The 22,141-nt window shown below is 33.4% G+C and overlaps 2 protein-coding genes across 2 annotated transcripts; one reads left to right on the top strand and one right to left on the bottom strand.

Annotated features, from left to right (window-relative positions):
• Positions 1 to 1,027: 1,027 nt before the first annotated feature.
• LOC106755192 (peroxidase 17) lies at positions 1,028 to 2,732 on the top strand. Its single transcript, XM_014637306.2, has 3 exons — positions 1,028 to 1,328; positions 1,426 to 1,617; positions 1,963 to 2,732. The coding sequence occupies exons 1-3, from the start codon at positions 1,116 to 1,118 to the stop codon at positions 2,596 to 2,598; spliced, it is 1,041 nt and encodes a 346-aa protein (XP_014492792.1). The 5' UTR covers positions 1,028 to 1,115; the 3' UTR covers positions 2,599 to 2,732.
• Positions 2,733 to 9,917: 7,185 nt separating this feature from the next.
• Positions 9,918 to 21,431, bottom strand: LOC106756108 (SCY1-like protein 2). Its single transcript, XM_014638375.2, has 14 exons — positions 20,730 to 21,431; positions 20,181 to 20,285; positions 19,512 to 19,622; positions 18,774 to 18,956; positions 18,316 to 18,442; positions 14,932 to 14,993; positions 14,752 to 14,838; positions 14,349 to 14,435; positions 13,725 to 13,838; positions 13,493 to 13,621; positions 13,028 to 13,090; positions 11,760 to 11,921; positions 11,502 to 11,620; positions 9,918 to 11,390 (listed from the first exon to the last, which is right to left on the bottom strand). The coding sequence occupies exons 1-14, from the start codon at positions 21,219 to 21,221 to the stop codon at positions 10,448 to 10,450; spliced, it is 2,784 nt and encodes a 927-aa protein (XP_014493861.1). The 5' UTR covers positions 21,222 to 21,431; the 3' UTR covers positions 9,918 to 10,447.
• Between the last annotated feature and the right edge of the window lie 710 nt (positions 21,432 to 22,141).

The raw sequence follows: 22,141 nt of genomic DNA on the forward strand, positions 1-22,141 counted from the left end.
TAGATCATATGAATAAAATTAATTCAAATTTTATACATAAATTCTATCACTTAGGTGTATTTTAACAAAATAATGTTACACGAAAAACAAGGTTGAAAATTGTCTTATTACATTACAACTTTGAATAATAACAAACGAAATTATTGAATGAAAAATTAGTAAAAGTGATGTAGAATATTGGTATAATTTTACAAGTTGTTAAAGGTGCAGTTTTCTATTGTTATTTTTCATGTTTTTAGGCCAATGAAATCTGTTTGCCCTTTCCAAGACCGTGATCACAAAGACTTCATTCATAATATTAATCAAGCTTTTCTTAAATACTTCACAAATATTTGCTTTTATGTTGATTACTTTGTTTGAGGAATTGGCTATGGCCTCCAATGATTTTAATTTGTGAAGAATGAAAGATGAGTTTTAGACATTATTAGATATAGAAAATGCATTCAAGTTTTTAAAAATAACATTTTCCAAATTGTAAGAAAAAAAATAATAATAGCAAACTATAATTAGGAATAGTTTTAATTTTGTTTGTATTGCTTGCCTTTATTTTTATACAGTTTTAGGTTTTACTAGGATATTTTTGTCACTATTTAAAAACATTTGTCTTACTAGTTTCTCCATACGAAATTGATAAGAAATAATGTATTATTAGACTGGAAAAACGAATAATTGGAATAAAGTTGATAGTTTTGGTATTGTCACCTCATTTCCATCCAATGAAAGAAAGGTTTAGTGGTGGCCAAGGAAACGCATTTCAAGTTGCCAAAAATATTTATTTATTTACTTTATTCCGATATTCAGAATGCACCAATACAAAATAAAGAAAATGATGATATTGAAGAACTACAAAAAATAGAAATTAACTATTAGTTTTTAAAATTATATTTAGTATTTTTATACATTAAACGTAAAGATTAAGCAGCACTTAAAATAGATAATTTAGCGGTTAAAAGAGATTTTACTTTATCTTTGAAAAAGTGAGTGAGTAGCAGCTGAGCTGACACAAACCTTATATAGGCATCATCTGATTACTGTCTGTGTCCGTGTCTGGTATACAGTGTAAATAGAAACTTCAAAATCAAAAAGGGGCCACCTTTGGAATCTTTGAGACATACATGGCGATGGAGATGAGAATGATGATGGCCATGGTTGTTCTCATGTTCCTTCTGCAGATGGTGGCATCGTCGGATCTCCGACCTGGGTTTTATTCAGAAACATGTCCAAAAGCAGAACTTATAGTACGAGATGTGATGAAAAGGGCCCTTGGGGTGGAACCCAGAAGTGTTGCCTCTGTTATGCGGTTCCAGTTCCATGACTGTTTTGTGAATGTACGTACGTTGTAATTCCTGTTTTTTCTTCTTCTGTAAATTTGTAATTTTGTGAGTGTTTCTTTGATTTCTGATTTGGTGGTGCATGATGTTTCAGGGGTGTGACGCCTCCATGCTGCTTGATGATACACCCACCATGGTTGGGGAGAAGCTTGCTCTCTCCAACATAAACTCCCTCAGATCATTCGAAGTTGTCGATCAAGTTAAGGAAGCCCTAGAGAACGCATGCCCTGGTGTTGTCTCCTGTGCTGACATCATTATCATGGCATCCCGAGATGCTGTCGCTCTGGTTCCATTTTCTTTCTCTCTTCTCAAAACCCTTCCCTCCTTCCATCTCTGTTTTACATACAAGTTCCTCTGCCTGTTACTTTTTTATGCACTGTTCCTTCCTATTTTCCATCAATGAAAACTATTTTCTGTATATAAAGTTAACCTAAATATACAAATCTTGATTTTGATCGCATTTATTTTTCTTTGTCTACAGTTTCTTATCTAAATGCATTTTGAAAGTGTATCTGATAATTAATTACTAGTAAAATTGAAATCAGTATTCTTTGAAAGAGGTGCATGCAGATGTTTGATGATGAAGCAGTGAGTCTGGTATGAGTATGTGTTGTGTTTACTGTGATTGCAGACAGGAGGACCCGATTGGGAGGTGAGGTTGGGAAGATTGGACAGCTTGAGTGCTAGTCAAGAAGACTCAAACGAAATAATGCCGAGTCCAAGAGCCAATGCGTCTGCTCTTATAGATCTGTTTCAGAAGTACAATCTGACTGTGAAAGACCTTGTTGCACTCTCAGGGTCTCATTCCATTGGTCAAGGTCGGTGCTTCTCCATCATGTTTAGGCTATACAATCAATCTGGAACTGGAAGGCCTGACCCTGCCATTGAAGCTGGCTATAGGGAAGAGCTTGATAGACTTTGTCCGCTGGATGTTGATCAGAATGTGACAGGGAACCTTGACTTTACGCCTCTTGTGTTTGATAATCAGTATTTCAAGGACTTGGTTGCTGGGAGAGGGTTTCTCAACTCTGATCAAACACTTTTCACATTCCCACAGACAAGGGAGTTTGTGAGATTCTTCAGTACAAATCAAGATCAATTTTTCAAAGCCTTTGTGGAAGGAATGCTTAAAATGGGTGACTTGCAGTCTGGTCGACCTGGGGAAGTTAGGACCAATTGCAGAGTCGTCAATGCTCGCCCTGCTCATTTGCTCTTTGAGTCCCAACACAACCTCCTCAGTAATAATAAATCAATTTACGATATGTAAATCAATAGATGATGCATCATGTCTCTTCAGATTCCTGCCTTCTATTTATGTTATCCAAGTTTTCAACTATGAACCAAACTCCACTGTTAAGGTTTGAACCATCTTTGGCTAATTAATTTTCGTCTTTTTCTTCACATTATAAACTCTTGGATAGTTTAGTAAATGCATTCAATTTATGACGTACAAAATCAGTATATTGATTTAGTAACTATTAGTATGTTCAACCGTAAACATGCCGTGGAACATTGCTGCCAATTTATAATTTGATTAATGATTTATACAAGTAAACATCAACTTCGATTAGCAACTTTAGCTGTTATGAAAATTTCTTTTACAATAGATGGTGAATTCTGAATTGTAAAATTGATCTAATAATGGATCAAAATGAGAGGAATATTTAGGTAAGAAGTTCTATTTTCAAATAATGCTCATTTTGCAAGTTTGTTACACAATGGACTATTGTTACAAGAAACATGTTTTTCTTCCAATTACAAGAAACATGTTTTTCTGATCATGTAACTCTTGATGTTAGATAGATCGAAGACTTTAAAACTTTCTCACAAAAAAGTATTTTTCATCACCAATGCTAGTAAGTCTATTATCACCGGAGAAGGAACTGTTTTTATTTCAATTTGAATTTTTTTTGTTACTTTCCTAAAATATAACTTACTGTTACTAATCTTGTGATTTTAGTGACATTAAAATGAGAAAAAAAAATTATGGTATCAGGCGAAGAAGATTGTACTAATAGAATGTGATAAAAAAATATTCAAGTAGACTCGGTCAAATAAATAGTAACAATCAGGGTCTCAAGAAGTGAGAAAAGGTGAGGATATTTGGTGATGGCATAATCATTTAAGACTAACATCTTTTGATTACAGAAAAAAATTATTATTTGTTTGGAGAGTTTTCAATAGGAGAAAAAAATTAGGAAAGTCAAACTTGGATAAGTTTGTATATTCATTGTAATCGTTTTTTATAAGTTTGTGTGCTTAAGAGAAAATTGGATGTAGTATGTGAATTGGGTGAACTAGTATAAAATCTATTTGTAGATGATATTACTTATCTAAATGGTCTAATCTACTGTTATAAACTTGGATAAGTTTGTATATATACTCATTGTAATGATTTCTGATAAGTTGTGTGCTTAAGAGAAAATTGGATGTAGTATGTGAGTTAGATGAACCAGTATAAAATCTGTTCTGCAGATGATATTACTTATCTAAATTTTCTAATCTACTACTATAAACTTGGATAAGTTTGTATACTCATTGTAATCATTCCTCATAAGTTGTGTGCTTAAGAGAAGATTGAATGTAGTATGTGAGTTGGGTGAACCAGTATAAAATATATTGTGCAAATGATATTATTGATCTAAATGGTTTAATCTACTGCTATACAAAAATAGTCTAAAACTCAGTTGAACTCGTTCTTCTAGAGTCAATTGTCCTATCAATTACATTTATAACAAAAAAAATTCTAACTTAAATATTGTATTTCAAAGTCAATTATTTATTGTATATATTCTTCACAATGTGCATGAAGCTTTACAAACTCTAGGTTGAAGAATGTGAATGAAGAGATGAGATCATTGAAAAGAAATAAAACATGAGAATTGGTAAATTTTTTAATTGGAAAGAAACCATAAGATGTATGTGGGTGTATATTGTAAAATTTAATGCAGATTGTATAACTAAGAGATTCAAAGCTAGATCATAGGATTATACAAGCATGTGGAATATATTTTACTAAAATATTTGTTCTCATAGCCAAAGTTAACATAGTTTGATATTATTATCTAAACCTTGGTTTATGGTAAGAAGATTGTACTATCAGAATTTGACAAAAAGGGATTCAAGCAAACTCGGTCAAATGGTAACAACAAAAGGGTCTCAAGAAGTGGGAAAAGACAAGAATATTTGATCATGACATAATCATTTAGATGGCATAATCATTTAAGACTTGTATTTTTTGGTTACATAAAATAATTATTTGAAGAGTTTTCAATCTGAGAAAAATTTAAGACGGTCAAATCTAGACAAGTTTGTGTACTTATTGTAATAATTTTTCATAAGTTGTTTGTTTAAGAGAAAATTAGATGTAGTCTGAGAGTTGGAGTGAACCAGTATACTGCTCTGCACATGATATTAGTGATCTAAATGGTCTAATCTACTGATATGCAAAATTAGTTTAAAACTTGATTCAACTCATCTTTCTAGAGTCCATTGTTCTACCAATTACATTTATAACCAAAAAAATTCTAACTAAGTTAATTATCTATTGTATATATTCTTAACAATGTGCATCAAGCTTTAGCAAACACTACATTGAAGAAGGTGAATGATGAAATGAGATCATTGAAAAGAAATAAAACATGGGAATTGGTATATTTTTCAATTGTAAAATTTAATGCAGATGGTATAACTAAGAGATTCAAAGTTATAGAGAATTATACAAGCATGTGGAATATATTTTACTGAAATAGTTGTTCTCCTAGCCTTAGTTAATATAGTTTGATATTATTATCTAAACCTTGATTTATGATAAGGAGATTATTCTACCAGAATTTGATAGAAAGGGATTGAAGCAAACTCGATCAAATGAAGCAAACTCGGTCAAATGGTAACATCAAAAGAGTTTTAAGAAGTTAGGCATAATCATTTAGGACCTGCATTTTTTGTTATATAAAATAATTATTTTCCTGAAAAGTTTTCAATGTAAGAAAAATTTAAGAAGGTCAAACCTAGACAAGTTTGTGTATTCATTGTAATCACTTCTCTTAAGTTGTATACTTAAGAAAAAATTGGATGTAGTCTGACAGTTGAAGTGAACCAGTATACTGTTCTACAGATGATATTAGTGATCTAAATTGTCTAATGTACTGTTATGCAAAATCAGTCTAAAGTTCGATTCAACTCATCCTTCTAAAGCTAATTGTTCTATCAATTACATTTATAACAAAAAAAAAATTCTAAGTCAATTATCTATTGTATATATTCTTAGCAATGTGCATTAATCTTTAACAAATTGTAGATTGAAGAAGGTGAATGAAGAGATGAGATCATTGAAAAGAAATAAAACATGAGAATTGATAAATTTTTCAATTGAAAAGAAACCATAAGATGTATATTGGTGTATAGTGTGAAATTTAATGCAGCCGCCTACGCGTCTTGCTTTTACTGCTATATCGGGAGTTACTCCACTTATTGCTTGACGTAAAACAGATAGTGGATTTGTTTCTGTCTTTTGTTGAATCTTTTTCATAGCTTAAGAAATTCGAAGGTCGATAAGTAACAAAGGATTATACAAACATGAAATAGGTTATACTAAAATATTTGTTCTTATAGTCAAAGTTAACATAGTTTGATATTGTTATCTAAACCTTGATTGTTCCTTACAGTAATTTGTGGTGAAAATTTCCTTTTTAATGAGGGAGTTTTCTAAAGAAATTTATATGGAGTTGATTTCCAAGAGACATAAAAAGAAGTTACGGAAGATAAAGAACATATTAAAACCATACATGAAGTCATAGATTATCTCATGTTATTTGCAAGATTATGATTATACAGGTAAGATGATATATATTTGATTAACTAAATAATAGGTTTGTGTTATTTTTGTAAACAAAATTATAATTTTATACAAAATATAGCTTCCTCAATTTAGTCCTCTGATTCAAGTAATACTATGTAGGGATACAGTACTACATTAGTCATGATTTATAAACTCTGGTTCAAGTAATACTACGTAAGAGTGTATCATTGTACAAAAGGATAAAAAAAATATTTCATTGTATTATAAATTTGACTTTAATTTTTCTCACAAAATTATAATTTTTGTACAATTTTGTATAATTTTGTACAAAATTATAATCTCATCTCTGGTTTAACTCATACTATGTTGGGATAAAATACTATAATAAGAATCTATCATTATATAAAAAGATATGAATGGAAATCATAAAACAGATTCTTTTTCAATTTCTATATTACCATTTTTCTTACTTTCTCTTGATTCTTTGACAACTTAGACAAAGAAATCAATTCTAATGTAATATGAACATGCTAAATTAATATAATTATGATATATGGTCACAAACTAATGCAGATACACAGAGTAAATATGATCTTATATCCATGTAAAGGTGATAGAAGATAGGAATATGAAAAATGCTATGCTAAAAATCAAATAATACAAAGATGACTACTGATGCCATTGAAGCCATAATTGACTCTGCATGTTCTGTTCATGTCACTCTCTTGTTTTCTTAATAAAATGTTATAATACATAAATTTCATTTATTATATTAATTTTTTAATACAAATGTTACTATAAATAATATAATTGTGATATTTGATAAATGAATATTATTGTAAGTAAAATTAAGGTAATATATAATATTATTTTTTTCAAAATTGTTAATTTTTTGTGATATTGATCTAAATAAAAAAAATATATAGACACACAAATTACAAGCTTAAAATATGTCAGTCATTAAATTTAAGTACTTCTACTTTTAAAATAAGCAATGAAAATTTAGACTAAAACTTAAATTTACTTAAACTTTTCCACCTATACCTCATGCACCCGCACCAGTACGTGCTTTAAGTTCCTCATGTTCTCATTTTATCGTATTTGAAGAGCAGGTTTGTCTCTTAATTTTTCCATATAAAATTATAATTTTGTAAAAAAAATATATTATACAATCATATAATTTCATTAATTTTGTTTCTATAAAGGTTGTCATCCTTTATTAACAAGGAAATGTTACAGTTTATCTTTTTTTAGTTAAAATATGCAATGGATTTTTTTAAAAGAAATTAGGATGATAACATGCATTTAAATTAGAAAAAATTTCAATTAAAGAGAATTGAAGTTATATATTAAAAAAAAATCAAACTCCAATTAGGTCATATCAAAAATTTATAAGAAGATAGATGTATTTCTTAAACACAAGACTAGATTGACTTATAATCTTAATGGGTTTAGTTAGTTATACAAGATTCCATTCAAAAAAGCAAAGACAAAGACAAACCTTTTTTCTTCATTTATTATTAATTACCGTGAGTCTATGTTTTTTAAATAAAAAATCCATATCACCATGTGCACAGTTATTAACTATTTAGATAAATATTATTTAAAATCTAAGAACGAAATTGAGATTTCAAAATAAATAAAAAAACGAAAGTTTTAACTAATAATCTATCATCTCAAAGTTTCCTCCAAATAAAGTAAATTTTCATAAGTAATACAATGACTTTTCTATTTCTCACATAATTTTTCCATTAAACAGAATGACTATATTGTATTATATTGTAATAAAGAAGATTAAACATAGAGATAGATTATCATTGGGATAAGGTCCAATTAAAAGTTATACATTTCATTCATGTCTCAAACAGTAGACATCTTGACCATGCCTTTGGCTCCTTATTCTTTCAAACAGTTTCATCCAAGCATGTCATGTATGATCTTTATATGTCAGCTTACAAAGAATGTTAAAAACAAACTTCTGTTCATCATCCTTTTGTCACAACTTCTATATCTTTTTATTATTATTATTTGAACTTTGTATTTATGTATGTATAACTTGAACTATGTAAAAAAGATAAAAGAATTCTTTTATTGATCAAAATTATATCAATTACATTCTCACGATTTTTATTTGTAATAACCAAAACGTTTGAAATAATAAAATAAAAATATGTTAAAATGAATGGAAGGATTATGAAGATATGGTTTTTCCAAGTTATTACGAATGTATTGAAAGCATTTGTATTCTATAAAATTCGGCTTCTGCACTATATACTCTTTTTTTTCTTATTAAGGTCATCAAACTTTCTTAAAGAAACCTGCATTTCTCAAAGATAATTTTTGTTTTATCCATAACAAAACATGCATAGCATAGTTTGCATCATTATATTTCTTCAAGATAAAAATCTTTTCTTTCTTGAGGAGTAACCCATTTAAGAGAGAAATTACATTTTTCTTTGGAAGATGAAACTTTTCCTTCTTCTTTTTAATAAATAACCTCTATTTCAGGGGAATGCTTTTAAGTTTTAATATGTTTTTCATATTAAATTGGGCCACAATTTTTTTTCTTTAATCTAAATTCTATATTTCATCATCCTGCAATAATCATGCCACATAGATCAATAATAACACGTAAGTTGACTTGTAACGGAGTGTTTTATAAATAAAATATGATCTTCTTGATTTTGCATGTACCCTAAAGAAACTATTGCTTTTTAATCTCTCAAACCATGCTCTTTAAGATATTTTAAGACCATATAGGATTTTGGGAGGTAGAAATTTCTTGGACTGAGATAGAAATTTGTATGACATCAAAGGTAACATTAAAGTTTTGATGTCTATTAGAGATTGTTAAGACAAGCATGTTAAGAAATAAGGTATTTAGTATTTGATCTTTCTTAATAATACTTACCTCCTTATTATATTACCTTTAAGGCTCTTCAACTTTAGGTTGCTTTTAAAGTAAAAGTGGATTGTCTTCTTTGGTTTAATCCCATTTGTGGTGACTTCATAACTTGAATCTTGAGTACACTTCAAAGATATATATGGTAATAACGAAAGAAAGCATAAGGATGACAAAAAGTAATGTTGTTTCATGACAGGTGACATGGATGGTGGTAAATGCACAACGATTATGAGGATGATAATATTTGTAAGACTAGACAAAGTAAATTTCACAGTAGGATAAAAGAGATAAAAAGACAAAATGAACTTAATGCAACTAATATTATTTAATATTATTTATAATATGAGTGAGTAACCTATTATTATCAAAATATGTTAATTTACAAAGTATGTTAATTAACATACTTTTTACCCATTATTGTCAAAGTGAGTAACAAAATATGACCAAAACACCAAAGTGTTTTTTTTTTCCTTTTGCTTTTGCAACCTTTTTCCTTTATGGTGATAAAAATTTATTATAGACATCGATCGTAAATTGATTCAATGATTTTTTTTTCCCGTAATGTTCTTCAAATTTCAGAAGACAAGCAAATTGAAAGTTAAATTGAAAGTGAAAACCTTCAAATAATCATCAGTGTAGGAATAAATAATACGAGGATACCAGTTCTCTAAAGCAAAATTTATTCAAATCTTGTGAATGAAAGATAAGAAAAAACTTCATCTCTTACACTTATTCATTTGCCTCAACTCAAATTACTCAAATAAATGTGAATCCTAAATAATGAGTCACAGTTGTTACAATAATTTATTCATTTCTTATACTAATCCAAATTACTACTAAAATACTTTTTAAAAAAATGAAAAAATTGGATGCGGCATAGTTCACAAATGAAATTGCACGTCAAGTCAAGAGTTACAACCAAAAGCTCAAATGAACCTCAACAGTAAGAAAAACAAAACCTGTTCTTAGCGTTTCAGTCCCAACATCATTTCTTCCCCCAGGACGTCTTGCTTCTCAACCTACGCAATTTCTAACATGCTAACGGTCAAATCATACATATCAGAATTCAAATCCTTGTGTACAAAAGAAACTTTATGACAGACTTTATTATTTCCAACCCGGTCACAGTAACAAGGACTTTTCTGAATACACTTTGCCCGAAGCCCTAAGAATGAAATATAAGATAGCAAGGACAAAAAAATAAGAAATAATAATCCAAATTTTGCAAAATCACTATAGACTAAGCAACATACAACAAAACCTTTACATAGAGTAGCCGTCCCTTAAAACATGTTGCCTGGCAAGATTTTCTGGAATCTCCCATCACACTAAATGTCTCCAAGCACGGGATGTTGCACAAAATGTACAATCTCAGCAGTAACCTACTAATACATGGGCAATAGAAGCAAGTTACCCTAACAAATCCAAAAGGGGTGGCTGCTCAGCGTGTGACTTAGTGTGAGAGGACCCAGTGGTTGACGCAGCTCCCCTCCCTCTTCCTCGTCCTCTTCCCACTGCAGATGATGGGGGAGGTGCAAGTTTAGGCGCAATGTGTTCATTCTTGTTGGAAGAAAATATTGATCCTAGATCTGTTGCTGGTGACTGAACATTATTGTATGAAACATTCGATGCTGGAAAAGCTTGACTTTGCTTTAGGAACCCAAGAGAATTCTGATGCCCAGGGCCACTATTAAGGCTACCCACTGTGGAACTAGCCCTTGAGTTCAAACTAATGGGGTCTGCAGAAATTTGGGGACTGGCAGACCAACTCATGCTATTTTGGGAACCAATATTGCTTGAAGTATTTGTCATCGAATTAAACCCAATGTTCAGTGGCATTCCTGAAGTACCATTGTTGGGAATTCCAGATCCACTTGATACTGAGCCATTAGGACGTGGAGGCCAATCAGCAAAAGGATCATCAGGTTCAAGATTAGATGTGGATGAAGTTCCTGCTCCTATTGTGTGCTTCTCAGTATCACTAAATTGTGGGGTAACACCAGGAGATGCCCGAGGTGGCCATTCTACATCTACTGACGGGCATGACTTGGTTGTTTGCTGAGCAGATAAAGCAGTTAAGGACGAATGCTTTTGTAAAGATGTTACTTGACCCACATGGCTGCCTGCCAGAGATGGACGGGCTGCATCAATAGAATTCTCAGTAGATGAGGCACTGTACTCTGTTTTGGGACCCCAATCTTCATCCCAAGAGGAGCTGCTTTTAGCTGAAGCAGGCACAGAACTGCTGCTTGTCCGCAGGGCTTCGGATGGAACACCATTAACCACGGGAGACCGTTTTACCTCTGGCATTCCAGAATCAGTCACAGCCACTCCCCGCTTCTCTTCTATTTTGCTGTACAAAGCAAACAAGTCCAAAAAATATTACAGGTTTGTCAGAGATCAAGAACAGAGGGGAAGACAAAGAAAATGCAAGAGTTAGAGGGTGTGAAAAATTAAAGAATACTGGAGCATATCCTTGACAAAGAGCATGTATTTGGCAAACTGTTGGACGTTCAATTGTTGAGCAGACAGGAGGGGCATAAGCAATGGAAGAACATGCTCGGCAACAAATTCTACTCCGTACTGAATACGAGAAATCAAACAAGACTTAGGTAATACTCCAAAATGCTATTTAACAACAACTCCAAATATCATTGATCATAGCAGTCAATAATATAAAAGACTAAGATTCATGTTAGGCAGATATCATTGGAAATATCACCTGCTTGAAAATAGAATTTGCAACCCCTAGGGTACACATAAGGGTTGGAGGGGAACGGTCAACAGCAGTACAGCGTTGAATTGTTTGCAAGATGTCCAAGACAGAATGTTTATCAAGTCGGTTAACCATGTCTCCTAGGCACAACAATGCGTTGACTCTAACCTATCAAACAAAAGAGAGAAATACAGACATGTGTGCATAATATGAGAAAAGACCAGCTTACTAACACAATGTCAAACTCGGATCTTACCTCCGATCCGAGGCAGAAAAGAAAAACACAAGATTATCACACGAAAGTCCTACCAATTATATAAAATTAAATTCAAGGATACACGCACATCAAATAACACAAATAAGCCATAATAATGATAAAATAACATAAACATCTAGCTGGGTAAAACAAAATCACGTCAAGCATTAAAGAATCTCCCAACTCTGAATGCACATCAGATACAAGTTTGTAAGGTTATGTACAAACCAAGACAAAGGATCCTAAACTACCAAAGACAAGCCTTGTAAGAAAACAAAAGGCTTCTAACCTATCAAAGACAAGTCTTTTAACAAAATAGGTTTCTAAAACAGTTGAAGTTAGTTGTAGCAATTCTCAAAATTAATGAGAAAAGACTGAGATTATGTGGCAGAAACAGGGGTACCACAAAAGCATCACTCACAGACCAGCAAAGCTCAAAATTTGAATACCCCAAAACAGATTAGCAGACCCACAAACCAGATTGCAATAACAGAGTAAGGTTATTGCATTCACGGAATCCAACCAAGAATAGAACACTCATTTATGCAAAAAAAAAAGTGCCAGATATCAGTCCCATCACCCATTCCAGAACACATCCAAAGCACAAAAATCAAGGTTGAGCTTCAAAAATACAATAGCAAGAAAGGTTCAAAGAATTAGAAACCCATAACACTTGTCCAGCAAGAGTTTGAAGAATAATGCGCAGACCTCATAGTAATGTTCATAATGCAATTTGAAATAAGATAATAATAAAAACAACAGTATTGACACCAGAATGTTCATTTGTTAAATGAAGGAAATATGTGAAACATGAAAAAAAAAATTATATGAAACTTTGACATGCTAATAACTACAATTTAATTAAATAACAACCATACAATCAAATAAGGATCTAATTATTCTGATTTAGGGTTAGATGCTAAAAAGACACCATATATGTGCATCTGAGTGTGTGGGCAGAGTGTCAAGCTGAGACGTTACAAGTAAAGGTAAAAGTTCAAACAAAATATTAACATACCGCTGCAACTGTTGTTTTAAGTGCTAATCCATGAACGCGGGGCAAAACCACTTGTTTGACAAGCTGAAAGGCAGAACAAGAAAATTAAAAAATACGACAGATGTTCCTGCTTTGATAACAAACATTTGAATTGAAGTTTAAAAAAGTGTTAAGTTTATCTGGTTATGGGCTGGACAACACTGGGGAAATGGAGAAATAAGGTGACAATTAAGATGGCAAGGATTATTCAATTTATTGTAACTTATTACAATAAGGTACATTCACTATAACTGTTAGCCTTTCTCTCCATTTTTCCTTTTTGTCGTTCAAATCATAAAGTTTAAACAGTCCCCAAAAACAAATATTGCAAGTTGAAACAACAGAAGTTAAGAAGTTTGTTCCCAGTTTACAAAGTACTAACATTCAATGGAAAACATTTGACAATTTGAAGAATTCAAGTCTACTCCATTACAAAAGAGCACTCACCTGGGGATCTAGTTGTTTGGAAAGGGATGTAGACTTTTTCAGGACCTCTTCTTGCAAACGAGCATCATTATCATCATAGGCCCGAACAATCATTGGAAGAACATGAGAAACTAAATGCTCTTGACTAGTCTAAGAGAACAATAATGGTCTGATAAGTTCCAATAAACTTAGCCACTAGATACATAGATTTTCAATCAACAAAATAAGGAAACTTATATAAACTATCAACTACCTTGTTTATTATAAGATCAGCATGCTTCACAAGCAGTAACAGTGTCTCACCAGAAGCAGTACTCAACGCGGGGACAAGAGCTGGAAGTGTATATTGCTCAAAATCATTCTTGTCCTGAAAAAGTATATTATTCTTTGCACTTCAATTTCATGAATTTCCATAAAATTTAAAAAGAAACTTAAAATATTAATCAATCCCTTGCATGTATGTCATTTACTATTGATACACTACTCTTGTTTATCAAAAAACAAAAAAGAGATTAACAGTTGGAACAAAATATTAACTCATTTCATCTTTGCAGAGACTGAATTGTTAAATTTCCTAAACCATAGATCAAGATAAAGCAAAAAACAGAATGTCTGCTTCAAAATAAAGCAAGCAGACAGACCCAAGTAACGAGATATATGATAAATTAACAACCAGAAGAGGAGGAGAAACAACCAAAGCCTCGTCTCACAAGGATGGTTGGGGATAAAAATAGGGACCGAACCACACCATTGGTCTCCATTAAAACCAAATTAAAAAAAAAAAAAAATCAGAGCAATACAATTATTAATAACTTCAGAGACTCAAAAATTTAGATATTCTAAGGAAGTGAGGAAATGTAAGAGGGGATATTAGTACCTGAGACTCTGCAATAGTAAGAACCATTGGTAGAATCATTGGCTGTATCACCACATTCCTAAGCTCTGCACAAAGTGGTGGAAGGACCTGCATGAAAATTTATTTGTCCAAATTACATTAATGACAAAATTAGAAAATCATAACTCAGAAGCAACCATATTTGGAGAAAGCAGAACAACATGACTTTAACACATGCAACATAAATTCAAAATTCATGAAAGATAGAGAGTACATATTGGCTACCAAAGTTACAGGGCACAGGACTAAGTAATCGACAGAGTAAGATTATCCTGAATTGTGAATGCTAGCAAGAGTACATGAATTGTGTATGATGGGAGAGAGCTACATAAAATTAACTAGCAGAAACAAAACAGAAATTTTAGCAAAACATCATATAGCATACCTTGTATCGCAAGACACGGGAATCAAAATCTTTCCACATATCTGACAATGCTTTTAAGAACTCTGTCTTCTGCATGTTATCTCTTTCCTAAAGGAAAGAAGACACATAATCAAGAAATTCAACTCTAAAATTTGCATGTTATCTATTTTGTAATACTAACAGACAGCTAAAAATTCTTACAAGCATGTGGTCAAGGAACCGTAGGGCACGCAACCTAGTGTCATGCCGAAAAAATGGTGATCCTGCAAAAGTGAGAAGCACATATTATCGTGATGACAGAGATTATAATGGAGCCAAGAAATACAGCAATCATGTTCAGCAGACTATCTAAAGGCTCCAACAGCCAGCAGAGACTATTAATTGCAATATTCAATGACAACCAAATGATTTTGCTTACTTGATCCTGTAGAATTACACATGTAATCGATGCAGACCATAAACAGTACGGGCAATAACACAATAATCACCGAACGAAGTTAAGAGAAGGTGAGTGTTTATTTCAGTGAACTAAGAAATGATAGTATAGAAAGTCAGGTTCCTATGTAGAGATACTGCCAAAGAGAAACACTCCTATAGAGAACTACTAGCAACCCATACCAAATATACTCAATTTTCACACAGACGTTTTATTACTCTAATCCCATCTCTAGTAACCGCACCACACTCGCATAACTAATTTCCTCCTTACTTCCTTCTCTCTTCCAACACAACCATCAGAGCATCACCCTCTATTCCTCCTAGTGCACACCTTCCAAGTCTTTTAGGCCCACTTGACATGTTTATATTGAATTGCAAGACCTCTCTCTGGATTTCCAAATTCTTTAAATTATTTTGTTCCCTATCACTACCACTGTCTTCACTTCAGCCTTGTTGTCAAGGTTGAACTTTGGAGGCTTGCTAACAGTGCAGCAGGCTCCAGCACATCAGCATATTCTCTCTCCAAGCCTAACAGGCAACTCTTCCACATGACAATTCCTAACAGCCCTCTTTAATAATGATACAAGAACATGAGATGTATATCCTTGAGGTGGAAGGGGAGTTCAGGCTTATAGGCCACTTCAACCAAACATTCCAGCAACTAAAAATGTCCATAGAACCATCCAGACAGATCTTGGCACTGATTCTTGTTTATGGGGATGCAATTTCAGAGAGAGAAAAAACCCATTCTCCTACTTCAAAGCTCCTCTCTCAAATATTTATCCTCCCTAGTGCTCTTTGGGATGATATTTCAGTGTCCTAAGATCCTCATCCCAACGAATTAGTTCTCTTTGAACTGCTTGCAACCATGTTTCACCCAGTACGAACATTGTACTCATGGGTGGCTTCCTTCCATAAGCTGCTTCAGAACGGCTATAGTTTCATGAAAATTAGTGTTAAAACTCATACCAGTAATCAGCCCAATGCAAGCATTGAACCAAGTCCAGAGTTGATCCATAATAAAGCATCTCAACAGTCTCCAATCTAAACACACCTACTAACAACCTTGGTTTGCCCATTTGTTTTTGGAAGCCAAACTCATTTTTTAAGTTGAGTCTCTAGTAACTTGAAGAATTATTTCAAGAAATTACTTGGACAATTGCAGTGGACACTGAATACAACCTTGTCATCTGAGCCTTCAACCTCTCAAACTCCTATACATTTTCATTAATACTGGCCCATTGATGTAGGGTTTTTAACAGCTCATAGCTTCTCCCTCCATACCTTTTTTATAGCTCTAATTTGAGCTGCTCCCATATCAACCCTAGCTCATAATCAAGCAGCCAATTGAAAAAATGGATAGTGGTCATTCCATACATAACTGTGTTAGATTCACTTCTGTGTCCTGCACCTGGAAGTATATTTACACTCTAGAGATCTCAACAGTGGGGATCGTCACCATCAAACACTGGCAAGAACTGCTTTGGAATTCCTCCAATGATTCCCCTTGCCTTTACCTTAATTCCAAGCTTGTTCAATTCTTGGAGCCTTCTAATCTTTTGCACCTTCGTCATGCTCTGATGTCATCTCATCATTGTGCTTTGCTTTTGACCCAAACCTTTCTCCAGCATTGACACCAATTTCTTCCACCATCAACAGCATTGTTGCTAAGGTTGTCTTGAGGTTTGTCATTTCATTCTCCAGAATGGCAATCTTAGCATCCATTTTTTAATGCGACCTTCATCTACCCCTTTCCTCCAGACTTCCCCTCTCAACAAATCCAGTAGATGGGAAAAGTTTGATGCAATCAAGATGCGGTATAGGTAATAACACAGAAATGAAATCATTAAAAATCATTAAATGAAATGAAGAAAATGGTGGGTATTGTTTCTGTAAGGAACAAAATTATAGTGGAGAAACCCTTCTACAGCAACCAACCGCCAAGCTCCTACAAAGAACTACTGTCCCCACCCAAAATAAACATGTTTAACTTTCACCCAGAGGATTTTCTACACTGCCTGCATTATCAAATAACTGCACCACACTTATGTAACTAACTTTGCCCCTATTTCCATCTCTCAGCCACACACAGCATCATTCTCTGTCCCTCAACCATTCAAGAAGATTCCTAAAGATATTATGGATCTGTGTGATGTAGGTATACTGCACAGAGCACAAATTGCTCCCTAAGATCTCAACGGGTGAGATTTACTTTAACTGCAAGGGTAAGCAGACCCAGTCTACAAAGATTTTCCAGACAAGTAGCTGCAAGGCTGTGAGAACAGCTGCCACAACCTACAGCACAGTGAAAACAGGATAATAATGGGGGAATCAAGACACTGACTATAGGGAAAAACACAAGTCCCATGTTAAACATAAATAAGGCCAAAGTAACTTATATATAGGTGTGGGAGACAACCATCACCTCACAAGCCTGTTCTGTAGGGATGAGATAAAGCACAAACCCAACTTTTATGATGGTATCAAGTTGTATCTTAGCCTTGTCAATGGATCCACCTACTATATTATTCACTCACCAAACCGATATGGCTGGACATGAGAGGGTGTCCTAGGAAAAACCAAAATCCTACATTAACTAGAGATAAGGCGAAAAGTGTGTATATAAGTGGGGAAACCTTATCTTGAAAGCAAATATGTATGATTGAGTTAGGATCAAACCCAAATTCAAAGAAAAACAATGGTTTTGATACCATGTTGATATGTTTAGGAAAAAAAGAAAGGAGACTCACAATAATATTCTGAATGAACGATAATAGATTGATATTGATGTGATATAAATTACAAAAGTTTTACCTATTTAGTAATGCACTACAAGCAGTACTAGCCTAGACCAGTGAAACAACCAACCTAACTAGATAATATAATAGCACTCAAATATTCTAACTTTCAGGTTCAAACACTTCCTAAGAATACGCCATCAAGGTAACCAACTCAAGAGTCACCTGTTGTGAAATGTAGAATTATACCTTCCTGTTCAGATATGTCACCAAAAGCTTTAATTAATGAAATTAACACCTATTAGAAATCCATTTACTAGAAATTCACCAAAAAAAACTACTCTAAGATGTCATGTGTTTTTTATTTAAGCAATGGAGAAAATGCATTGATTCTCCAAGCTATCTTTACCTGTAAAATCCATTGCTGTTGGCCTGGAAGACTCATTGGGAGAAAGCATCCTTTGCAGGTCATGAACCAGTTCTGATGGGATAGATGAGAATGCATCACTGGATAAGTAAGTCAAGGTATTTGTGTACTGCATAAGTACAAAACCAAAATTTCTTATTACCTTCTAACGAATGAATAATAGAGCCTAAAATCTTGTCATCAAGTAATGAAACTAATAATTTTCCTTCCTTCTAATTAAGTAATTAAAAAGTCTCTTCAAGGACAAGACAAGTGCAACCATCAATGAGAATCTATTCAGAAAGTTTAAAAACAAAAATCTATAACTTTAAAATCAGTACAACTTAATTGCAGTAGAGGGGCAATTAAATGATTTGTACCTACCACCTTCACATTGTTGTGGCAGTAAAAAAAAAAAAACCTTAATTACACAAGGTAAAAAATAAAGGATTTGTATGTACCATCTTCACATTGTTGTGGCAGTCAAACAAAGACTTGCGGGTGATTAAATGATAGGCAAGGCATCCCAAACTGAAAATATCAGATGAACTCCCAGCTGAAGACCCAGTGCTCCTCACCAGCTCAGGAGCAGTGTAATTAAGCGACGGCTGAAGAGGCAAAATAGAGTCCTCGACATCATATTCCTGTAGAGAAGTTGAAGTGAAATAACATCCATTACAGATTGTTTAAGCAAAACTTACTTTGCCCCTGAGGATGAGAATGAGATAGAGACAGAGATAGTATATTTGTCATTTAGAAGTAATAACTTTATGTGGCCTTCTTATAAATCGCAGTTTAGACCCATATATTACAATTATAATCACGAAAATCAAGCCACAATATACACAATCATGTTACATGTACCAGGAAGAATAATAGTACAGGTATGATTACAAAATGCAGAGACGTCTACTTCCAGAGGAATATAAGGGTACTGAAAGTAGAGTTTGTGTCTAAAAATAAGCAAAGGAAGAAAATACTGAGATCCTGATGAAGATGAAACATATAACACGAAAGAATCACTTTGTAAAAAAAATTATATAATATAACTGGTAATATAACACTGAATTGATCAAATATATATAACAAATTTATAGAATTGAGTTATTAGTATTAAAACTAAAAAATAGACATCATATACACATCAAGGAGATCAAGTGAACAAAGTTAATATTAATCTTATTAATTGTTCCACTCACAGCATAATGGAAGGGTTGCAGATTAGATGAGTCACCAGAAGTCTGAGTAGCAGAAACTGCAAAACCAAATCCAGCAAGTTTCCAGGCTCCACTCAAGGTGATAAGAATGTTCTGCAGAACATATACAATTATATTTAATTCACTAATCTTAAATTTCACAATGAAGGAACAGAAAAGGATTTGTACCACAGGTTAACTATTAATCGAAAAAGTGGTCCATATGAATGAACTGTGAAAGGTTAAATATGACAACTCCGAAAGAATTCAAAGAGCATAAAATACCTTTAAGGTTGAGCTAGGCTGTGAAAGTGACAATTAGAAATACATAGATGCTGCCGACAGGTACAAAAAAATTTACAATACAATTAATTGCTATAAACCATTTCCAGTAATATGCCATACACGGGCAACTTACTAGCCAGAATTTCTTCGTTTATAAAATATGGGGCTAAACAAAAAAAATAATAATAATAAGAATAAGGGGGGAAATTAAGTTGAAGCAATATTTTCAAACAGTCCACAACTGTATTTTAAGTCGCGTCAATACTTTTTTAGGTGTCAACGACCAGAATTGTGGCCCCATTGTCCACAATTTCCTACAATATCAAGAAATCCGAAATGCAACCCATATTAAGACCATGAGTCGCAGTAATGCTAAAAGATTATCACCTCGGGTGCTATAGCTCGATGAATAAGATGAGCTTGGTTGTGGAGAAAGTCCAGGGATTCTGCAATCTGAAGTAAACCATGCTTCACCTCCAACAGTCCCATTTCCTGAAAAGCAAAGGCTCTATCATCAGCAAGAAGTGAAAATAAGTGTAAACCCCATTCTAGTCCCCTAAATTTAGAGAAATGTAAGTAAATACCAAAAATTTAAAATTCAAGCCTCTAATATGCACAATTTACTACGCTTACAGTCCATCGCGAAGTTAAAGGCAGAACTAAAGTGACTAATGGATTCAAAGACAGGGACCAACAAAAATAAAGACAGACTAAAGCGAAAACAGATTTAAATCCCAGGGATTCATTTGCCACGGTATTAAAATTCTGAGACAACTGAATCAAAAACACCACGAACTCAGACTATAATAGAAGTCTATTCTAAAAAGAATCAGCAAAGTAGTGAGTAGATCGAGTGAAGCTAGCAGATCACGTAACAAAACGAAACGAGATGTGAATCATTTACTACGTATAAGAAGGAACTGAAAAAGAAGGTACCATTCCCCTGAGATCTTTAGGAAGAACAGGAATGTTATCAACAATGGCAAGAGTATTGGCAGCGGAAGCAAACAAGGGTTCGGTGACCATAGCCATGGCGTTCTTGCTCTCGTCGAGGGCCTGAACGACGTGAACGACCCCAGGATGCCTGAGGCGAACGAGCTTGGCGGCATCGGTCCGAATCAAATCCAGAAAAGAATCCTCGGCGGCCTTTGTAAGGCCCGCGCGCATTCGGGCCTCGGAAAGAGAGCGCTTGTCCAACACCCAGACACAGACGACAGGGTATTGGTGCTGGCGCGCTGGATCACGGGCCCGGGCCGAGTAGAGCCTCCAGACGAGCCCGGGCCCCGCAGAGCCGATCTGGTCAAGGAGCTCGTAGTCCTGAAGTGCCTTGGGGCCCGTGACCTCCTGCACCGTTGTCTGCACCCTCTTCTCTATGACCGCGGCGGTTTTTGCCAATGCTTGGGTTAGGGTTTTCATATTGAGCGACATTTTTCGAAGATTTTATGACTAAATTAAACAGCACGTCACAGGGCACAGCTCCCTCTAATTGAATTCAGACTTTGAAGATGGATTGCAGATTTACACTGTGCCCCGATCACCTTCTCTCTCTCTCCTCTTTTTCCCTTTCTCTTTCTATTTCTCCTTCTATGCTCTTACATCTCATCTTCCTTAGCCCACCCACCTTCTTCTTTAGTCTATTTTGTCCTCCTTCATCTTTTTCTTCTACCATGCCTTCCTTCTTTTTTTTCTTTTTTTTTTTTCTTTTAATTATTATACCATTCAACCCTTCTAATTTAGTAACTAAAACCATAAATATATCTTTAAGATTTTTCATAAATATTTACTTAAGCTACTAATCTAACTACATAATTTAGTATTTTAAGATTAAAATAACCAAACAATGTGACATATACTGTTCTAATAACTAACTCATATTTCGTGGTATACTGTGTTGTTCTCAACTAACAAAGTCATTCTAACTAGGAAAATAGAGTCTAACCTCCTTAATTTAATGTTTTTTTAATGCATGCTTTAAATTTTAAGTAGCCTTAATTGATTTAAATATTTTTTTTGTTCAGCTTAAACTTTAATTATTTTTTTTTCTTATTGACTATTTTTTGAAAAGTTAATACCTACATATAATAGAACTTTATTTTAATTAATCCTTAAAAAAAATTATAATGATATAATAGCCTTGTGTGTACAAATAATAATAAATAGAAAGATAAAAGTAAACAAATTCCTTTATTTTGTAATTTAGGTCTTTCACTTCTAACAGACAATTTAGCTAGTAATATTTACTCGAGGCTAAAATGGTCATATATGACTTGGAACTAAAGTTTCGCTCAAAAATCATTATATGTTCCTAAGTGAAAATTTTAACTTTATTTTAATTGATGAAAACATAT

The sequence above is a fragment of the Vigna radiata genome, chromosome 2 (genome assembly GCF_000741045.1).
Source record: "Vigna radiata var. radiata cultivar VC1973A chromosome 2, Vradiata_ver6, whole genome shotgun sequence".
Lineage (NCBI taxonomy): Eukaryota > Viridiplantae > Streptophyta > Magnoliopsida > Fabales > Fabaceae > Vigna > Vigna radiata.

What these genes read in the sequence shown, in the direction of transcription:
- LOC106755192 (XM_014637306.2), top strand. Translation starts at nt 1,116, where the DNA reads ATGGCGATGGAGATGAGAATGATGATGGCCATGGTTGTTCTCATGTTC. An exon ending in TCCATGACTGTTTTGTGAAT is followed by an intron (nt 1,329 to 1,425) that starts GTACGTACGTTG and finishes ATGATGTTTCAG; the next exon opens with GGGTGTGACGCCTCCATGCT. An exon ending in CCCGAGATGCTGTCGCTCTG is followed by an intron (nt 1,618 to 1,962) that starts GTTCCATTTTCT and finishes CTGTGATTGCAG; the next exon opens with ACAGGAGGACCCGATTGGGA.
- LOC106756108 (XM_014638375.2), bottom strand. Translation starts at nt 21,221, where the DNA reads ATGTCGCTCAATATGAAAACCCTAACCCAAGCATTGGCAAAAACCGCC. An exon ending in TTACTATTGCAGAGTCTCAG is followed by an intron (nt 13,839 to 14,348) that starts GTACTAATATCC and finishes ATACTTTTTCAG; the next exon opens with GACAAGAATGATTTTGAGCA. An exon ending in TTAAAACAACAGTTGCAGCG is followed by an intron (nt 11,922 to 13,027) that starts GTATGTTAATAT and finishes TTTGTTTGATAG; the next exon opens with GTTAGAGTCAACGCATTGTT.